We start from the raw sequence: 20,460 nt of genomic DNA on the forward strand, positions 1-20,460 counted from the left end.
TGCGGGCATTATATAATATTCCCCCTCTGCGCTCATCCGTCAAAACCATGTCGGCATTATATCACACGTATCCTGAACCCTGATTATATTTGCTTTGAACAAATCATTGTGAGCTCTCGCATCCCCCTTTGCTCTTTTTAAATGGATCTCACCTGTAGACTGATAGCAATGTGTAACACCGATTATAATGTGTTGTCACTGTGAGGCTAAATATAAAGTTTAGAATTCTCCTTAAAGTCACCTGTGATAGAAGTAGGTAAGATGAATCAGGTTTACTTAGTGCAAAGATGTTGAGAATAAAAAAAGGACTGGAATAATAATTAAAAAGGATGGGAGTTTGTTCAAAGTCTTATTCACTCCCACTTTGGCAATGGCTGCCAGATTATAGCAGCAAACTCCATACACTTATCAAGCTCACTAAACTGGTATGAAGTGCCATGCTGGGATCACCTGGCTCATCTGCACTTGTGATGGATGTGATGTGACCTTTAATGATCACCAAAAAGAAATAAGAATATCAGAAGAGCGCTTGTTTAAAGCCCTCATTCCTGTTTACTGTTTTTTGTATGGGGGCCAATGGATTTAGTGCCTCCTGCTGGCCTTTCATCACCACTACTGACACCATCTGGTCCTATATCCAAAAGATAAACCAGGGATAGCCTCACTTAACTTCACAGACATGACACTGATGTGGTGCTAAACCGCTCCAGTGGGTCATCAGCTCCGTATTGAGTTTGTCCGTATTCGCCATGATGCTTCAACTAAGGACAATAAACCGCAACCTTCCCTGATGCGAGCTGATTCGCATGTGAAATGGAGAAGAAGTTAACGTCATCTGCATGTTTAACAAACAGGCGTTTAAACAGATGTTTGACAGTGTGGATCCAGAAAAAACGTTCACTTGATTGTCGTGCTGCAAGTAGTAGCAATACAGAGAAGAGAAGCCAAGGATTCTAGGAATGGGCATCCGGGGATATATAGTTTAAGTCATACCAATGAGAATCAGCTGAATTCCTTATGAAGTGGCATTATGAAGTTGCTTTTAGTGACTGTTTTTTTCAAAATAACAATGAGCCAATCAAGTCAGAACTCTTGTGACGTTTTAGTTCTTTCACTGGAACTACAATGTAACTGTAACTCACTCTTAACCTTCAGCCTGATAGAATTATATGTTTATGGGTGAATTGGCTGGTAGTTTTTTGCTGTAAAGATAAGATATATTTTTTGGTCCCCAAGATAGACATTTTGCTTTGGCAATATTGCTGCACACAGATGCAGTCAGCTTCAATACATAGCCAACAGACATTACAGTTATACAGCAAAGACGAGGTACAAAACATGTCAAATGTTGCCCATGCCCTGAGAGATAAAAAAAAATGCATATGTAAGTGTGTTGATGCTTGTATCTTCTGCATCATTTGTGTGAAGGAGCAACATTCTTGTTATAAGAATAGAGAAATGTAAAACAAAAATACTTAATACTTGTAAAAATATGTCTGTGATTACCCAGAATCCAAGTCTTTCTGTTTCATGACAATATCATCATACATAAGACTTATTAACAGAACAATTTTTAACAGAATTTGCTAATTTTGATAAAATATTAGAGATGCATTGCAGGAAATTTCTACTAGATCATAGACATAGAAAATTTGTTTTGTTGCATTTGCCAGACTTGGTAGTTGATTTTATTGTGAAAAAATCCTAAAAATTCAAAACTAATGGAATCTTTTGACACAGATCAGGAGGAAAAAAATGATTAGTATGCATACTGTATCTTTTTGCAGACACCGTAGTTGATATGTATTATTTTTATGACTTGTTTAACAGTGCTCATTATTTCTGTCCCAAGTGCAAACTGTTCCTGAAGTCTGGAGTGATCGTGACTTACAATGTAAAAGAAAAAAAGGGTGTGAAGGAGTGATCCCACTTTGCAGCACGCGGTAGAGCGCCTTTGATCCTGTTATTGGGTCGTGGCTTTGGCTGCACTAGCACAGTTCTACTTTGAGCATAAGTAGGTTTGCTCTAAAATTAGATACTGATTCCCGACTCTTAACCCTCAACCAATGTCAGCATGCTTCCACCTGGATCCCATTCAGACAAATCATACAAATTATAAAAATGAATAGCTGAAAAAAGCAACCTATTGTGTGAAACATTGAAGTCACAGCACCCGGCCCTAATTAGAAAGAACAGGCTTTCTGCTAATGTGTTGTAGTCCTGTTGCAGGCTGGAGGGGATTCCCCCCTGGATTATTCTTTGATTGTAGTTGGACCACTGGGAAGGAGGCTTGCTGCTAATCCCTCACTCACAGTGGGGGGTGTAGCATTAAGTGTGACCAAACAGTATAAAAATCCACATTTGCTACATTCTCAGTATTTGGTCATGTTTTTTAAAGGGACAGTCTGCATATGTTTCCTCTTACCTGTAGTGCTATTTAACAATCTAGATTGTATTGATGTGATTCACCTTATTTTGGAGATATCTGCCCTAGAGATGTGTGCATTCTCTTTAATATAACAAATCTATATGGCACTTGGCTTGTGGTGTTCAAAGACCCGAGAAAAGGCATTTGAAGAACTCAACAGTAATGTCCCCTTTCTGAAATCATGACCTGGTTACTCAAGATAATCCACAGACCTTGTCGTGACAGCTTCATGTAGGGACTTATTTTCTTTCTACCCAACTAGTCTCGACAACCGCATCATAGTGCAGGAGGCGTGCACCTACACAGGTACGAGAGGTCCGTGCTTGTGACAGCGTGAAATGTAAACATTAATGGCGTCCTCCTCGGCTGATCCGTAACATTAGCTAGCTCAGTGGTGCTAGGTGAACTAGCAGTATCGGTTCGCAATAAACCACACCAGCCTCTTGTCCATGAGTAAATTCACGATATTCAGCTCCAAAACCCCAAAAATATAGTTTGATAAATAGCACTACTGGAGCTTTTTAGTACAATACCGTGGATCTTGACAGAGATTACCTCTGTACATACGAAGTGACTGAATGAGTGATTATCCCCGCCCCTTTCAGGTTGTGGGAGAGACCCCGTGTGTGGTAATAGATGAAGCTCCATCCAGGTGTGAGGAGACTCCCGGAGAGGAGGAGGAGTCGGGGCTGCGAGTAACGCCCCAACCGGGCCTTAGCCCGACCCCCTCCCGTCAGGAGGAACACACAGAGGAGCAGCACCTACAGTTTCTGGTGAGAGCATCTAACACTATACTCAGCTGATATTTCATAAAGACACTGTCATGGAACATTAAATGCAAAAATACATCAATGTATCAGTTTCCAGCACTAATGTGCTACCTTTATCTGTTTGAATTTCAGTATGAAATCCAGTTTCATGTTGCTTTCATTAGTGCAAAATCACTCGAGAAATAATATTATTCAACATAATAGAATAGAATGCACCAATTATGGTTGTTGTGTTTTGCTGTGATTACAGGGTTAGTAATGTAGGGGCCAGAGTGGCTTTCAAATCAATGCTTTCCTCCAAACAGTTGTTCATGAGAGTCGTTCACTCCTCTTAGCAGTAATAAATGGGGCGGCTGTGGCACATGAGGTAGAGCGCTTGTCCCGTAACCACAAGGTTGGTGGTTCAACCCCAAGTTGCTCCCCGGGCGCTTCATTGCAGCCCACTGCTCCTCCGGGATGGGCCAAATGCAGATAAATAATTTCCCCATTGTGGGACTAATAAAGGATTGATTATTATTATTATTATTATTATTAAATGCATACTGTGCCTAATTGCAGCTATCTGGCCATCTGCTTTGCACTTTCATGTGAAGCTGAAGCTTGAATTCAGTGCTGTGACTGAGCTTACTGCCACCGAGGGGAAATCTATGGTCAGATTGGTTATGTAATGCAGCAGGATTATTTTGAGCTTGTCCGCTGGAAACAGAAGAGTGGCACATTGCCCTTGCTGACTCTTCAAGAGGGTCTCATGGCTTAAATAGACCATATTCCCTCTCGGCTCTGTGTTGTTGACTTTATTGGTCAGGATGGAAAATAGACATGAACTGATGATGTGCAGAGAACTGTAGCATTAGTATCACTAACAGGCTGCATGTCTCAGCCTTGTATGTGCGGATCTGCACCACAGTGCTCTCACTGATGGTGTCAGTACATTTTGAAAAGCTGGCTGTGCAGATTTCTGATAAAGAGAGGAAGTCATAATTAATGTGCCAATACTATACTACTGCCATTTTCTCCAAAGATCACATTTACATGATTTGCTCAAATGCATATTGGCACACACAGATTTTTTTATTTTTTACTAAGGTCCAAATTAAATCTGCATAATTATAAAGGAAATGAGCTATTATACGATTTTAGTTAGTAAGTGTAATGCTGTGCATCTTTACATTTGAAACTGAGGAGTACACTGTCTGGCTGCACAAGCAGCTTGTAGCTTGAATTTTTGCTTTTTTCTTTGCTGGATCTTAACCTTACATCATAGCCTAACTGGAAATTATCCCTCCTAGATATACTATGTTAGCCCAGATATCATGTAAGTGATAGTTAATCCACTACTTTGGTCCAGACTGAATTATGATAGATGGCCGTGAAATTTGGTTTAAACATTCACAGTACCCAGTGGATAAATTAACAATCATTTTTTCCATATTGCGCCATCATCTGGTCAAATGTTATTTTTGTCCCAGACTTTGGGTTTAAAGACTAAATACCTGCAAACCTACTGATATTCCCATCAGCATCAACTGTACTACATGTGTTTAGTGCTAATTAGCAAATATTTTACCATGCTGACACGCTAAATAAACTAAGACCTTCAACACGGTGAACTTTCATACCTGCTAAACATTAACTCGTTAGCAATGTCGGCGTTGAGAGCATGCTAGCACTCTGACTTTAACATTTAGTTTGGGCTCACAGAGCTACTTGCGTGGCTGAAGACTATGAAAAATATCACCTGCATGTTGATGGCACCAGCTTAAACTAGGCTCTTTTAAAGGTCCCATAACAAAACCCGCATTGCATGGATAGACTACAATAAAGGAAACAAGGTTTGAAAGGTGCAGAAGAGAAGAAAGAGAAGAAATAAAGCGATTGGTGTCTCCATAGTGTCAGAGGGGACATGTGGAAGTCTCAACTATCATCTAGCCAAATGAAGGATTTAGTTCATGGGAAGCTGAAGTGTCCAAACTGATAGAAAAATCGGAAAAAAACAAAGTTAAGTCGGACCCGCAGCAAACAAACAGTTGCGTGAGAAGTGTCCTCGTTGATTGTGAAACAGCTGACAGTACATTTAAGATGCAATCATCTTTGCATGATGCCAGTTATTCAGGCTGTGAAAGCAGTGGCCGATACACAATCATGCAAATCAGACCACAGATTTCGGTTCAATTATCAGTATTGTCTCACTGTGTCACCACTGGTTAAGTATCTTCTCCAGTCAGCTGCTGGTGGTATGCAATTAGCTGTCTGTTCTGTAGCTTCCCCCCACACAGTCACAGCCGCGATTGAGGTCCTGTGGCTGTGCTGAAATAAGCTGATTTCTCCTATGCTGGTCCTGCATGTAAGCTGCATTTAAAATAATTAAAGGATGCTAAGCTTTGTAATACCTCATTGTTATTGTGTCAGAGGTCAATATGAAATTTAAAGCCAACGTATTTTGCATTGCGAAATGTAAATGCAAATCATCTGTCATTATATTACATGTTGTTGTATTTTTTTATTGTCTTTGCAATTATACGGTATATCTTGCTCTCTGTTTGAGAGCATGTGCACTTTAAAACCATGTTTTAGAGCCGTATTACATTTCAGATATAGGGATTTAATGTTACTCTTCTTTGCTTTGTTATCACTGTCGGTCCAGGAAAGTGAGCTGAGCAAGAAGAGAAAAGAATGTGAAAACCTTGAGCATGAAGTAAAGAAGCGACAGAAGAGATGTCTGGATTTGGTAAGCATTCTTCTTGCTCCAGTGTTTCCTTCCCGCATGCTCTGTGGCGCGACCCGGTCTGGTTTAAGCATTACCGTAGTGGACAGGAGGATGGTGGGGAAGGCATGGATTTCCTCAGCTTGATCTGAACTTTGCCCTGTGGTTTCGTAACAGGAGAGCCAGCTTGAGGATGAGCGAGGCAAAAATGAGCAACTAAAGGAGGAGGCAGATCTCCTCAGGAGGAAGGCACAGCTGCTCGACCAGGTCAGTGTCGAGCTCTATGAAGGAAAAATATGTTTTCATAGCTGTCAGTTGATATAATATCTTACTCAACAACTTAATGCCCAGTAGGTCCAGCAATACTCTCAAAGAGTCCGTAAAGCTGTGAAGTAAAAGCTCAAAATAACAGAGAGGAATGAAGACCAATGGTTGCAAAGAAATAATGATCTCCTCTCTCCTCCTGTTGTCCGTCAGACTCGGGTTGAGAATGAGGAGCTGAGGGAAGATCTCTCTGAAGTGACCGCTCAACACAATTCAGTTCTCGAGGAGAACCAGAGACTCCGTGCCAAACTGGAGAACCTAGAGCAGGTCCTAAAGGTACGGCTGAGGCTCAGATACTCTATGTATTATTTTAAAATTTCATCCCTTACCCTCCTACTGGGAAAAAGAAAAGTCTGATATTTCTTTTCTTTCTGAACAGCATATGCGAGAGGTCGCCGAGCGAAGGCAGCAGCTGGAATTGGAACATGAGCAGGCACTGGCTATCCTTAAGTTCAAACAGGATGAAATCAAACGGTTACAGCGGGTAAGAAGCTTGGCCTCTTATTACGTATTATGTACTACCTCTACACTTTATGTATTTGACTAATATATTTTTGCTGAATTAAAACCCTCATGTCCCCCTGGCTGCTTTTACCCCAAATGATGATTGGAATGGGTGTCTTTGTCCAGCAGGAGGCAACCTTCAGGCACCAATAAAGCAAAGTTTTGTCAACGCAGCTCGCTGTGTTGTGAATTTTATGAGCAAACAACCAACTTTACACTGAATTAATCTCTTTTTTTTTTTTTATCCTCAGGCTCAGTTATATGCCAAGAGGGAGCATGAAGGAGTGGTACAGATGCTGGAGGTGAGTTTGTGATGCACCACTGTGACTAGCAGAGACATTATTTATACTCCATGCAGTGCTTTTATTGCCACACAGTCAGGCCCTGAGTTGCTTTCAAGAACTTTACAATGATTTACCAAGACAAAAATGTAAGGCGCGAGTGTTTATTACAGTCACAACAGAAACTGGAAGTTATTTCACCCAGCCCCGACATTAAAGAGAGGAAGAGTGTGTTTCAGACTTCCTCAGTGTTTCTCTCATGCTCTAGCATATTTCTGTCTGACAAGATAAAATCTAATTCATCATTAAAGAAGATGTTTCTTAGCTCTCTAACACCAAGCAAAAATAATATGAATATTCTAATCTAAACACCTGGCAGAGAAGCGGTGGCAGAAAATACTTGTACTGGTATTTTTGTAGCACTCATGGGCCTAGAAAACCGTTTGAACAGATGGCTTCTCTGCTGCCCTATGACGTTTGAACGTCTTTGAAGCTCTCGGTGTGAGTGTTACACACTTTGAATTCAAAATGAATCCAGACAGTAGATGACAGTTGGAAGTCCCGTCTGTCTGATTGGCTGCTGATCTTGAATGAAGACACAAAATAAAAAAGGGAGCCTCAAAAAGTCCTCCACAGTTGATGGCTATATATGTCTGGTGTCTGTGCTCCATTTTTTCACACAGTGCATTTTTGCTAAAATGAAGTGTATACTTTATTTTAGGAGTTGACTCAGCTTGTGTTGCGGAGGGAGCTGGTAGAGTATAGTTGCTACTGTTTTTTTTCCCTTTTCTTTAAAAGCTTGTTTCCTTCCTCTTAATGTGTTTCTCTCACTTGCTGTGTCTACTTAAACCCGGAGCATCACAGGAGAAAGTGTCTTTCCCTCTCGAGAACCTGAGCTTTGTTCCCAAGTCAATGCACTGCCTTTTCTGAGAATAAGCAGAATATTTGCACTCATTAAAAAAGGCAGGTGTTGGCTGCTGAGGACCAAAGACACATTCTAGTGCTACTGGGTTCCTGGACAGGATTTTCTTGCAGACCTGGACTCAGACCGCTTTGTTTCTGCTTTATTAATAAGATTTGTCTTTCCCAGATTCATCGTTTCACAAGCATGTGTTTCCTTTTTCTTCTGTCCTTTGTGTTACCTTTTTGCTAACCAGAGTACACTGGACTGCATGCAGGTACTGTTAAACTTTAGCCAGCTTGGCCAAATGATTCCCCTTCCTGCCACTAAACCTTCCCCCCCAGCCCCCCTGTAGATAGAACCACCAAACCCCTATTACTTTTATTGAAATCCTTCGAGTTTACCATTTAGTTCATAAACTTAAATTAAAAGCAGGAGTAACAGCCCCTTGATTATTATTATAAAACAGTCTTTCATAGATGCTTCATGTGACCACAGAGGCCCATTGAATGCTGGTGCTATTTTTATTTAGGTTTGCAAATAGTGTGTAAATCAGGTCATTCACATGAGACCAGATAACAGTGAATCTGTGTCACGGTCTCCAGCTGCACTGAGCACACTTATCTTGCTGGCTTGTTATTTCTTATTATATTGAGGTAGTGTATACCCAACACATCGCTGAGTCTGGTTGCTTTTTGTAACTCAGTATTCATTCGAGGGTTCTAAGTGATTTCTCTCGGTGTTTCAGTCCTCATTTCTACTTCAGCTCAGTGTAGCCAGATAAGGACCGACTGCAGGCGAGGCTTTTTGCGTAGGTGAGAGAGCTAACAGGAAATGTTGTTCAGACAGTTTCGTGCAGAGGCTTTTTTGTCAGATCAGCCTGCCAGGAAACTCCCGCCGCAACCTGAAGTGAAATCAGCCACATGTAGAAAGTTAGTGGAGCTAAGACAAACTTCTGTAGTCTTCTGGCAAATAACCCTTCTGTCTAGTGGCTTCTTTAAAGTGTAAAACAGGTGCAGAAAGTGTAACTCCTCTTAACCTTCTGTATGCTACCCCTCCCACTCTGGTTTTTACCCCTGTTTCCCATCTTACCAGAAATCTACCGGCCTTTGTTTCCCTCCCTTTTTCTTTCAACTGAACTTGTTATTTGTGATCAAACTTATAGCAAATGTTTCACTAACTAAAGTTTATATCGTTTGTCTTTCAGAAACCTAACCGTATATTTGCAGCACTTTGTTTTATAATGTATTACCCTACACGAGCAGCAATGTATGTTGTATGCTGTCTTGAACTGTTGTTCCAACTGTTCATACACCAACATAATCTTAACTGTGTCAGATCAGATGTCAAATTTGATTTGTCCAAAAGGTTTTTATATTGTATAGTAACCAAGTGTCTGTATAGGCATCAAAGGTTTCTGCAGGACACTGACAGTTAATAAAGCAGGTTACTTTTACATACAGGGCGCCGTATTAATTATGAAAGCGCAACGACAAACACAAAGCAGTTGTTCCATGGTGCACAGACTGTCTGGGCTTCTCCAGGCGCATTTTTAGGTCATGTGTGTGCTGCAGCGCAGAGTGCAAAAGGGCTATGTGAAGGTGAATATAGATTGGAGGGTGTGGTGATTATTAAATACACTCTCAGCTGGTCACATCTCTGATCCCATTGCAGTGAAACAGATCAGCCAATCAGTAATGAAAGGCGACTGCAAAGCTTCACAATGTGAACACAGCAGCAAAATATCTGCAGCCTGAGGCAGTTTTCAACAATGAATTAGTACAAATTATAGTAATAATGAACAGTAAACAAATTGTTTGGTGAAGCTGTTCATATGATCGCATCAGTCCGATTCTATTGTAGTTACATTTTAAATGGTTACATCATATCTTATAACATGCCACAGCAGTGTCTACTTTGTGATGCATTTCAAGAATAAAACATGAACAGATGATTTTATTTATTTATTTAAGTTAGAGGGGAGGCTGTGCTACAGAGGATTAATGAGTCACAGTAATCTGAGGTTTCTCTAATAAAATGCAGAGTTATAGCTGACCCGTCTGAGCTGTGTGTGATTACTGTGAAACCATCCGGTGTCGTCTGCATACGATTTAATGAAGGTTAACCCGCCCGTGCATAATGGCCCTGCACTCCCACCTGTGCCCCGTTGGCTAACCACCAAAATACCACACAGGCTGTCAAAAATGGATTTCTAGGTCAGGAAATTACCAAGCGTTCAAAGCACTGCTTGCGCTGGTCGTTGCGCCTCCATGAAAATATGGCCCACAGGGTTAGATCCCTAAAAATCACTGAGGTGTTACAATACAACACTCACATAAATCCCCTGTGTTCAAACTCTACCTCACCTACCTATTGAGAACAGCTGTGCTTACTTGCTTGTATATTTGGTGTCACTGGTGAATAACTGTGTTTTATGGCTGTTTTCTGTTGCGCCATTTGTGCAGTCAAAGGTACGAGACCTGGAGGACAAGTGTCGCAGCCAGAGCGAACAGTTTGGCTTGCTGTCCCAAGAGTTGGAGAAGTTTCGACTGCAGGCCTCCAAGGTGGACCTGGCCGGCGCTAGCCTCCTTAACAATCCCAGCCTCTCTGTTCTGACAAACGGAGTGGGCCTGACTACAGAGCGAGGTGAGCCACATCACCATGACTCATGTTCTCACACCCGAAAGTACAACCAATGCACAGATAGTGTTAGTTGTTGAGGGCTTTTGCTCATGATAGTTGATGATTGCTAACTGCCATTAGCTGCACATCGGAGGATTCTTTGTGCTTTTTCTGGCATATTAAGTGCTTTAAAGGGAATTTACAAATAGCTTATATCATAACATCCCCCCTAAAAAACTTACCTGCATATAACTGCTTATTAGCAAAATGTTAATAATCCATAATTCAACTTTCATGGTATATAATCTTTCTTGGTGTACTCGGATTCTTTAATTTCCCAAGAAAATGAATGGCTTGGGAGATGTAGACCAACAACATCAGTCCACTCTTGGACAGAATGCCTTCCAAACATTCTCTTTTGTGGATCAGAAATTACATCTCTTCAACACAGGCTGTGAATTAAAGGCACAGGCATATGTTTTTAGAATATCCATTATGATGTAATCCCAGCCACAACTCCCTTAACCGCAACAACATTGCAAACTAGTCCAAATCGTTCCTACTGTATATATCCACCCAACCACTCTCTCCTTGCACTGTTCATGTGTTTTAGACTGTACTGGTGGCTCATGGGACATGGTTTCTCTGGGCGAAATAGCCTTCTGGAGTCTCGAGGGAGGTGACACTCTCTCCTGCCCTGAGGGTAATGATCCGCTCGGTACTCTCTCCGTCTCTGTCACTCATGATTTGTGTTGGGCACTGTCACAAAAGCACGGCATGTTTCTAACCCGTCATCTCACCCTCATTGTCGCAGTCCGGCACTGCCTGTAACGCTCGCCATCACATGAGGGTCAGTGTTGTGGGCCGAGGTGAAAAAATGAGCCAGTTAAGCCCCTTAACAGTGCTGGTGTGACACACCTCTGACCTCAGACAGATGGAGACTGGATTTTTTCCTCCACCGTTTAATCAGCCAGGTTCAACCTTGAGCCTCCTGCATGTCAACCGGTGACCTCAGCCCACCTAGTTTAACCAGAGAGAGGGCCAGGTTTGTCTATTAAAGTCACAGATTATGTCATCCTCTTCCTCCCTCTCTTCTGCTAGATGTGGCCGCTGCACTGCGGCTGGGGGCCACACCCCACGCTGCGGGGCTCTCCAGGGTGGAGCGCTCGCCCGTCACCAAACATCGAGAGCTGCCCACCATCAGTGTCAGCAAGTCAGGCTCGTCCTCCAGCAAGTCAGAGACCACGCACCTCACCCCCAAGTCTGACACGCACCTCAGTCCGCACAAATCAAGCCCAACACATGAGGTACAAGCCTGACCAATGTGCAGCGCATCACTTCTTACTCATTTCAGAATACTCTATTTATCAGGAGCAACGCACATTAATTATGGGCTTAATAGTCAGTGATATACAATTTGCATGTAAAGCAAAGCCATCTCTCACAATATGATACTGTTTGTAGGCATGGCTTATAAGTATCTCTTTGAAACCTTAGTCAAATGGTTACCTAGTTTGAAAGTTGGCAGCCACTCTTAATATCTGCTAGCCAAAATTAGTTTTCTTTTTGCCAGCATTTGACGGGTGGGTTATAGTTTATTTCAAGCCCTAGTTATGGGTTTGTGATAATCGGTCGGCAACCCCTCAGTTTGGAGGAACAGACAGCAAAGCAATGTTCTGCTGTTGACAGGGGCAGAAGCAAAACGTTTTTTAACTTTTAAAGGACCAACCAGGTGGCAACCTGAACGGCTGTTGTCTGCGTGGTAGTCACTGGGAGGCTCCACCAGCCCTCCTCTGTAGCTCTGCAATAAAATACGTCAAAATACTGAAACAAACTATCCAATTCATCTGACAAATATTGACTAAAATAAATGAGGCTGCAAGTTCAACGCTAGCATGTTGATGATACAAATGCACACTTGAAACAAAGCTGTGTTAATAATATATACGTGCCAACGGCCTGTGAATGTGAGTTTATGGTTTCAAGTCTTTTTCAATACAAAATGATGTTAATTTAGTTAAATATGGTCCACTTAAGTATAAAATTGACTTTAAAGCGGAGTATGCTTTAGGGCAGGCGTACTGTGATTGACATGTTGCTGCCGCTACCAGAAACGTATACAGTGTCCCCATGTCACGTGGCGATAGCTGTAATCCAAGATGGCGATGTTTCGCCGAACTTGAGGCTTCATAATGGCAGTCCACGAACCAATGGGTGATTTCACAGCGACTATGTCTACTTCGTATATACACTCTATGGGCCCACCTAAAAAATATTTAGTCAGTTTAAGTGTATTTCATATCTTATGCCACCATATAGTATTTTTGTTGTCAGCCACAGAGCCAGTGTCTGGTCTCGCATGGCAGACAGGTTGGTGGTCTTCTCATCTGGTCACTCGTCTGCCCACATTTCATTAAGCTCATATTTAGTGAGATAATACATTTGCCACTGTGGATTATGAAGGTTATATGGTAGTAGTTGTAAGTGATTATCCTTAAAAAGGTTTTTCCCATGGAGCTATAAATAAACAACCCCTCTTATTGTACTGAGTGAAACAGCTATGAATGGAAATCCAACTCAGGTATCAAGGTGATTCTCTGCTAACCACAGTGACTCATTGATATTAAATCACCATATAACTAAATATTTTCACACACTTTCTTGACGTGACCATTCATCTATAGTAGCTCTTACAGTAAATTCTTCTTTTTTTTATAGAAATCTGTAAATAAATTGCACTTAAAAAAAAAAGCCAGTTCACCCTCTGTTCATGGTGTTCTCAGGTGGACACCGCCAGTGAAGTGGAGGAGCTGGACATTGACGTAGCTCCTGCACCTTACACAGCCAGCAGAGGAGCAGCAAAGCTTCAGGTTTTCATTGCAAGATACAGGTGAGTATTAAATTAAGGCAAGAGCTGACTCACAATGTGTTAATAAGGGATAAAGACATAACTTCCTGGTGAATTTCCCACAGCTACAACCCATACGATGGCCCCAATGACAACCCTGAGGTGGAGCTTCCACTCACAGCTGGAGAATACATCTATGTGTATGGAGACATGGATGATGACGGCTTCTATGAAGGTAAATCTAGGAGTATATGTTGTATCCTCAATTTCATATTTCAGTCTTGACTGGGTGCTCAGTGTTTAATGTGGCTTTCCTAACAGGTGAGCTGATGGACGGGCGGAGAGGGCTGGTCCCCTCTAACTTTGTGGAACGTGTGTCGGACGACGATGTCATGAGCAGTCACCATCCAGAGACGGGGGACGTGTCCCACAACTCCCTGCTAGACAGCAGCCTACACAGTGCCAGCCACCAGCATCACCTCCACGTGGGCCTCAGAGCCTCAGAAAGGACAGAGGCCTCTGCCACCTCTGGACCTGCCTCAGCCCACTCGGACCCAGCATCGGCCTTGGCTGTCCCAGCCCCCTCACCAACGGCCTGGACTTGGATTTGGAGGAGGTGGGAGTGGACATTGTGCCTTACCCGCGTAGGCTCACCCTCATCAAGCAGCTTGCAAAGAGCATCATCATTGGCTGGGACCCTCCGCTGGTGCCGGCCGGGTGGGGCAATGTGTGGAGCTACAATGTGTTCGTGGACCAGGAGCTGCGGCTCAATGTGCCCTTCGGTGCCCAGACCAAAGCGGTGCTGGAGCGGTTGGACATAAACCTCAAGGCCTACCGTGTGTCAGTGCAAAGCCTGACAGAGAAGGGCCCCTCGGACCAGCTGCGCTGCAGCATGCTGGTCGGTCGGGATGTTTGTGTGGCGCCCACGCAGCTGCGCGTGGAGAGGATCACCGCCACCTCTGCCAACCTGACCTGGCTGCCCAGCAACAGTAACTATGTGCACATTGTGTCCTTGAATGAGGAGGAGTGTGAGCTGGTGAAGGCTGGCTGCAGCTCGCTGTGCCTCAATAACCTCTTGCCCAGCATGCAGTACACGGTTAAAGTGGAGGCACGGCCGCACCGCACGCCATGGGAGTTACCCGTGGAGCGACGCGAACACAGGAGCGCTACTATCCCCTTCACCACACTGATGGCAGGTCAGGATTAAGTATTTTGTTTTATATCAAATATCTATCTGTTATCTTAATATCCACTTACAGATACACATAATCAATGGATCATGAACTAATCAAGACTAATTCTCCCCGTTCGAAATTAAATCATATAAAAATGTAAATTGGACAAAAGTAAGCCGCCTTGAGAATCCTCAAAACAATAAACATCCAATACTGTAAAATCTACAGAAAACAGCTGATTGCGATTGAGATGCACATATGTATTTTTTCCACCCAGGACATCAGTGTTAAAATTTGGAAGTACAATATTTGTAAAGGATTTGTGATTTTGTCACAGAATTAAGAATGTCTGGGCCTAATATAAGACTAAATTAGATGAGAAACACAAATTCACACATAACAATTTGGCAAATGTGAATCTTTTGGAGCAATATGGAGTGTAGAATGTACTGCATAAGTAATCCCCTAACCCTCGGACCTACTTGCTTTATAACATAAGCGACTTTTCAGTATAAAAAAAAAACCTCACAGACTTCCCAGTTAGATGATTATTTGAACTTGTATTAGCAACAAACAATCCACAAAGAAGTCACTTTATGTTTGTGTATTAGCTTTGGTGTTTGTGTTTATGTATGGGTATGAAAGAGACCTGCCGTCCCATGCACAAACTTACCAAACCTTTGTTTAGGCAATTCCTTTAGAAGACTTTTAATTGTTACCATATACACATGTTTGTGGAATATATTTTATAGACAAAAGGACTTCTGGTCTCTGCTGCATATTGGGGATTTTTGAGGCGATCACGTCCACCATTAATGTTAGGTACTGTCTCTCCCAAAGGCAAACTGTTCCTCCATTTGAGTTCTGTCCAGCTCTCCTTATAAGATCACTGAACTGTCCCTTAATAAGAACAACACAGTGAACAGAGCTACATATTAGCCAATGTGTTCTATTCAGAGGATGTCTTTTAAGATAAGATAAGATAAGATAATCCTTTATTAGTCCCGCAGTGGGGAAATTTGCAATTCTATTATTCAGTGGTGGTGGTTCTGTACCTCCTACACAAGGACATTAGTTTATTCATGACAGCTGCTCTGACTCGCCTCCCCCTTATTAATTAGCCATAGCACCTTGGCACAGAATGTATTACTTCAAAGGGAAGGGTAATAGGTGACTTGATTGGTCATGACAAATGGCGTCCTCTACCACACCTACTGATCAAGTATTCCTGCATGAGGTAGTGTTTTATTCTGATAGCAAGATTGTATTTTCTTGATCTTGAGGTGCCCTAATGCCTTTTCATGTTCCTGGCTTTCCAACAAAGCTTTTTCCCAGACTAAAAGGGGATGCTCAAAGAATCAGAATTTCATCGAAACGGATGTTGCTAATTGCAGAAAAACATTTGATGTCAGTTTGTGGTACCATATTGCCTCTCTGCTCCTTCTAATCTACTGTGCAATATTTAGTTTGTCATGAATAAGTCTATATTTGTGATCAGTGTCATGCTAGATTTGAGTTGTACTTCTCTAAATAATTGTTCAAATTTGCTTAAGTTTCAAGCCCACAGTCTTGGAACGCAGGTATATGGTTTCTAAATTTCTTAATGTCCCTCTAGAGTGTTAGATTGCGCCCTTTTAAATCCGTAGAATTATATTCCCATTGTGATAATCATTTCTCATCCCAAGTACCTTATTTTCAACATTTACCTTATTTTCAACACAATAACTTTATCCTATATTATATATTATATATTTATATGAAAATAATTCTCTATCTTTTGCTTGCCACTGGCTGTGGTGTGATGCCCCCATTTCCTTCAGGACCCCCTGATGCTCCTCTGGATGTACAGCTGGAGCATGGCCCCTCCCCGGGCATCGCCCTCATCAGCTGGCTGCCAGTCACTATAGATGCTGCTGGGACCTCCAACGGAGTCCGTGTCACTGGATACACCATATATGCTGACAAGAAAAAGGCAAGAACTTGGCGTTTCTTTTCTCTGTGGCACCAAGCAGTGCATTGCGGTTTAATTTCAGTATAAACTCTGTCTGTCTGTGGCATTTTGGAAGCTGCTGTACAGTTTGAAAAAAAAAAACTGTCCCTGTCATTCTCCCATCCAAGGTGCTGGAGGTGTCTTCCCCAACGGCCGGCAGTGCCCTGCTGGGCCCGTCTCAGATGCAGTCCCTGCTGGCAGCTCAAGAGCTCACCCTCCGCACCATGTCCGCCCACGGGGAGTCCTGCGACTCTCTGCCAGTCAATGTGCCCTCCAAGCTGACCGCCATCTTGGCAGGTCCGGCTGCCACCGCCCCAGTTGTGCCACCCCAAAACCGCACCCCTACAGGCTGCAGTCACCTGCCCTCGCCGCCGTCCTACGGGAACTCTGCTGCCAAAGTCTCCATGCTGCCCGGCACTTTGCCGTCAGACACAAACATCACCGGCCTCACGGTGGGGGCTGCTGCCAACCCTCCTCAAGCTCTCCACCCAGATGACCTTCTCTTATCGGCTTCATACGTGAATGCCTGGGCAAACCCCAACTCTGCTGCCGCCTTGGGTGTGTGTGAGGCCACATTACCAGTAGCCTCCACCATTACTCTAGAGGTAATCCTCACTCTTCCATCCTCCTTTATATAAGAGGCCTACACTTGTTTATTTTTCTAGACAAAAGGTTTACAATTGTGAGGGGGGTTGAAGGGGGTTCAAGAGGGAGACGCGACTAAGATACTCTATGAGCTGAAGGGACAGGTGCATTCTAAAAAACTGGAAGTTAGTTATTTGTAGTAGGCAGTTAAGGTTCTTTAAAACCCTAACAGCCGATTATTGCATTATAACTCGACTCTGAACACAGACATTCTTTTTTTTAGATTGGATATCATTATCTGCTTTCTCCATCACGGATAAAATTCTGCTAAGAAATCATAGAAATATTTCCCGGGAACATCCCTGAGAGTCATCTCATGTTTAAGTTTTTATTCAGTGACAACTGTCTGGTCATCTAAGGGTTCAGTGCAAACAGGCACTGCTAATTCCTCAGATTGTTAATGCTGCCAATTTTCCAAAATGTAAAACAATATAGGCTAAGTGGTGTTGCCCATGACTATCAAACTATTCAACATTTATATCTAGAATAGTTGGAATAGAAAGTTAATTAGTGTTGTATTGACTGTTTCTCTCGGCTTCAGGTAAAAGTGACCTCTCCCACCACCTCACCACCTCAACCATCACCAGTAGCAGCAACTGCACAGGCACCAGTTACAGCAGCAGCAGCAGTGTTGGAGCAGCGCAGAGACACCAACAGCCCCGGAATGATACGTCCTTTCCCATCTATGGTAGAGTTCATCGAGGATCCCGGTGCCCACCTCGGGACCCCCGAGCGCATCCCTACACCACCAAAAGCCCCGATCACAGACTTCCTTAATCCTCAGGACATTAACCTACACCGACCCCCCAGCAGCTCACCGCTGGAGTCGGAAGCAGATGAGGAGCAAGAGAATTCCCGCTTGGTGTCCATCGACGAGTTCTTGAGACAGGACCAAGAGCCAGAGTACTCTAGGACGCAGCAGGTCAGCACTGATTTGTTGACACCGCCTTCTAGCAATAGTTTACTTGTTACTACAAAAAGGTATATGGCATATAGCGCCACCCTGAACTGAAAGGGTTAAGCTAAATTTACAGCACTCCAGAGGTGTTTTTTAATTCGATTCTAATAGTCTAATTCACAAATAAAAGGGATAATTTGTATTTTTGAAGTGGGGTTGTATGAGTAACTTATTCATAGTCAGTGTATTACCTCAAAGAAAAACAGACAGGAGTACCATCATCGGAGCAAAGCAGTGTACTGTGGACAGGGGCAGCAGCAAAACGTATATTAGACACCTTAAAGAAAGGCTCACCTAAAATAGATTAATATCAGTTTATGTATAGATAGATAGATAGATAGATAGATAGATAGATAGATAGATAGATAGATAGATAGATAGATAGATAGATAGATAGATAGATAGATAGATAGATAGATAGATAGATAGATAGATAGCCCAACCCTCATGGGTTTACAAGACACCAACAATACAGCTGCAGTGGATCCACATCTCATCAGGTCACATTTGATTACAAAATGACATGTTGCTTCACCGCTCCATCTTAAACAAAACATTCTGCCTTCTCTCCCAGGCCTGGCAAATAAAATCTGCTACAAAGAAGGTTCCTTTCCTAAAACACAACTCGAGTTTTTCATAGTCATCCAGCCAAAAGAAATCAACATAAATGGAAGTCATTTTACTGAAGAGGACATCCCTTATGTCCTTGTAAACAGGACAGTAAAACAAAAAGTGCACCTCATTTTCAATTTCCCCGAGCTCACACAACAAACAGATTCTGTCCTCCTCTGGAGTGGAATGAAACCTACCGGTCTCTAGGGCTAATGCTAATGTTCCTGAGCTAGCTGTGCACATAGTTATACGTTCTATTTCGATTATTTTCACAGCTTTAACTTCCCAAAGATTGTTATCTATGCTCTCTTTAAAGCTACAAGACTCCATTGACAAAAACTAATTTTTACCTCAGTTGGTGAATTTGGTGGTTTAAAGTGTTAGTTTGAATTCACCGAACTCACCAAAATAAATGCTACTAGGAAGTACTGGATAAATGTGACATAATAATAAAATAATTCTAGCCCACACTTTTAGTCTAGATAAAGATAATGATATATGGTAGTGAAACATGTTAAATCGCATTTGATGTGGCAGTAAGACTTCTAAAATGTAACTTGATTAAGTATTTGTTGTTTGTAAAGCAAGTTATCCTGATGGATTAACAGAGACAGTGCAAGTTTAGACCATGTATTTCTCAACATCTGCTCTCGCATTTAGAAAGCCTAAATCATTAGAAAATAGATTTGTATCATAGTTTAGTCAAGTAAGCTCTTACCAATGCTGTTTCTCTAAGGTAAAAGCATTGGGCCGATGCCAGGAGGCCGTTGGCACGTATATATTATTAACACAGCTTTGTTTCAAGTGTGCATTTGTATCGTCAACATGCTAGCGTTGAACTTGCAGCCTCATTTATTTTAGTCAATATTTGTCAGATGAATTGGATAGTTTGTTTCAGTATTTTGACGTATTTTATTGCAGAGCTACAGAGGAGGGCTGGTGGAGCCTCCCAGTGACTACCACGCAGACAACAGCCGTTCAGATCTATCCGACATCCTGGAGGAGGAGGAGGAGGACCTCTTCTCTGACCAGTTTGGAGAAGCACAGGCCCGGGGCTACATATTCAGAGCGAACAGGGTAAAGGAAAGAGTGCACTGCATATTTTGTACATTTGCACAGGCACTTTGTGAATTCTGCTTTTTGAATGACATATGCTTCTTTCATTCTGTCATATTTTTGATCGTGCTTGATTGAGATTCTTTATTTTTTTCTTCCTTTTTCTTTCCTCTTTCCTTTGCATGATTGGCTTGTCCTCTGTTTTGTCTGTACTTCCTTTATTTTCACTGAATGACATGATTTCCCATCCCACCTTCACCAATCACCTCTTGTTCGCTTTGACCTGTGGCCGCGTAGTCACGCAATGTAGAGGCTTCAGACAGTGATGAGGACGTTCTAGAGAGGATCCTTAAGTTGCCTGCTCAGGGCCAACAGCACACGCAGCTGTTCAGCATCCCCGAGGTGACAGAAGAGGAAGATAGCAGTCAAGAAGAGCATTTAACCCATGGCGGTCAGCCTCGGCCCAGGCCCGGCCAACTTCGCCCCAGAGACTCAGAAAACCTCCAGCATGCCCCCCAGCATCACCCCAACCCACACCCACAATTCCCCCCTCACCATCACCACTACAACAGGGATCCCAGATCCCTAACCAAAGAGCCTTTACTCAGGCAGGTCAGGCCTAAGACGCAGCACAGGGTGCAC

The 20,460-nt window shown here is 42.7% G+C and overlaps 1 protein-coding gene across 1 annotated transcript in view; it reads left to right on the forward strand.

The window, feature by feature from the left end:
- LOC129113357 (peripheral-type benzodiazepine receptor-associated protein 1) overlaps positions 1-20,460 on the forward strand; it is a 61,915-nt gene that overhangs the window by 31,856 nt on the left and 9,599 nt on the right. The window contains 18 exon segments of the mRNA XM_054625594.1: positions 3,034-3,201; positions 5,843-5,926; positions 6,080-6,169; positions 6,380-6,502; positions 6,606-6,710; positions 6,982-7,032; positions 7,733-7,765; positions 10,378-10,558; positions 11,148-11,237; positions 11,636-11,841; positions 13,318-13,424; positions 13,508-13,617; positions 13,704-13,958; positions 13,961-14,578; positions 16,378-16,529; positions 16,676-17,152; positions 17,734-18,114; positions 19,684-19,839. Of these exon segments, the coding sequence (XP_054481569.1) occupies positions 3,034-3,201; positions 5,843-5,926; positions 6,080-6,169; positions 6,380-6,502; positions 6,606-6,710; positions 6,982-7,032; positions 7,733-7,765; positions 10,378-10,558; positions 11,148-11,237; positions 11,636-11,841; positions 13,318-13,424; positions 13,508-13,617; positions 13,704-13,958; positions 13,961-14,578; positions 16,378-16,529; positions 16,676-17,152; positions 17,734-18,114; positions 19,684-19,839 (3,387 nt within the window).

The sequence above is a fragment of the Anoplopoma fimbria genome, chromosome 24, assembly GCF_027596085.1.
Source record: "Anoplopoma fimbria isolate UVic2021 breed Golden Eagle Sablefish chromosome 24, Afim_UVic_2022, whole genome shotgun sequence".
Lineage (NCBI taxonomy): Eukaryota > Metazoa > Chordata > Actinopteri > Perciformes > Anoplopomatidae > Anoplopoma > Anoplopoma fimbria.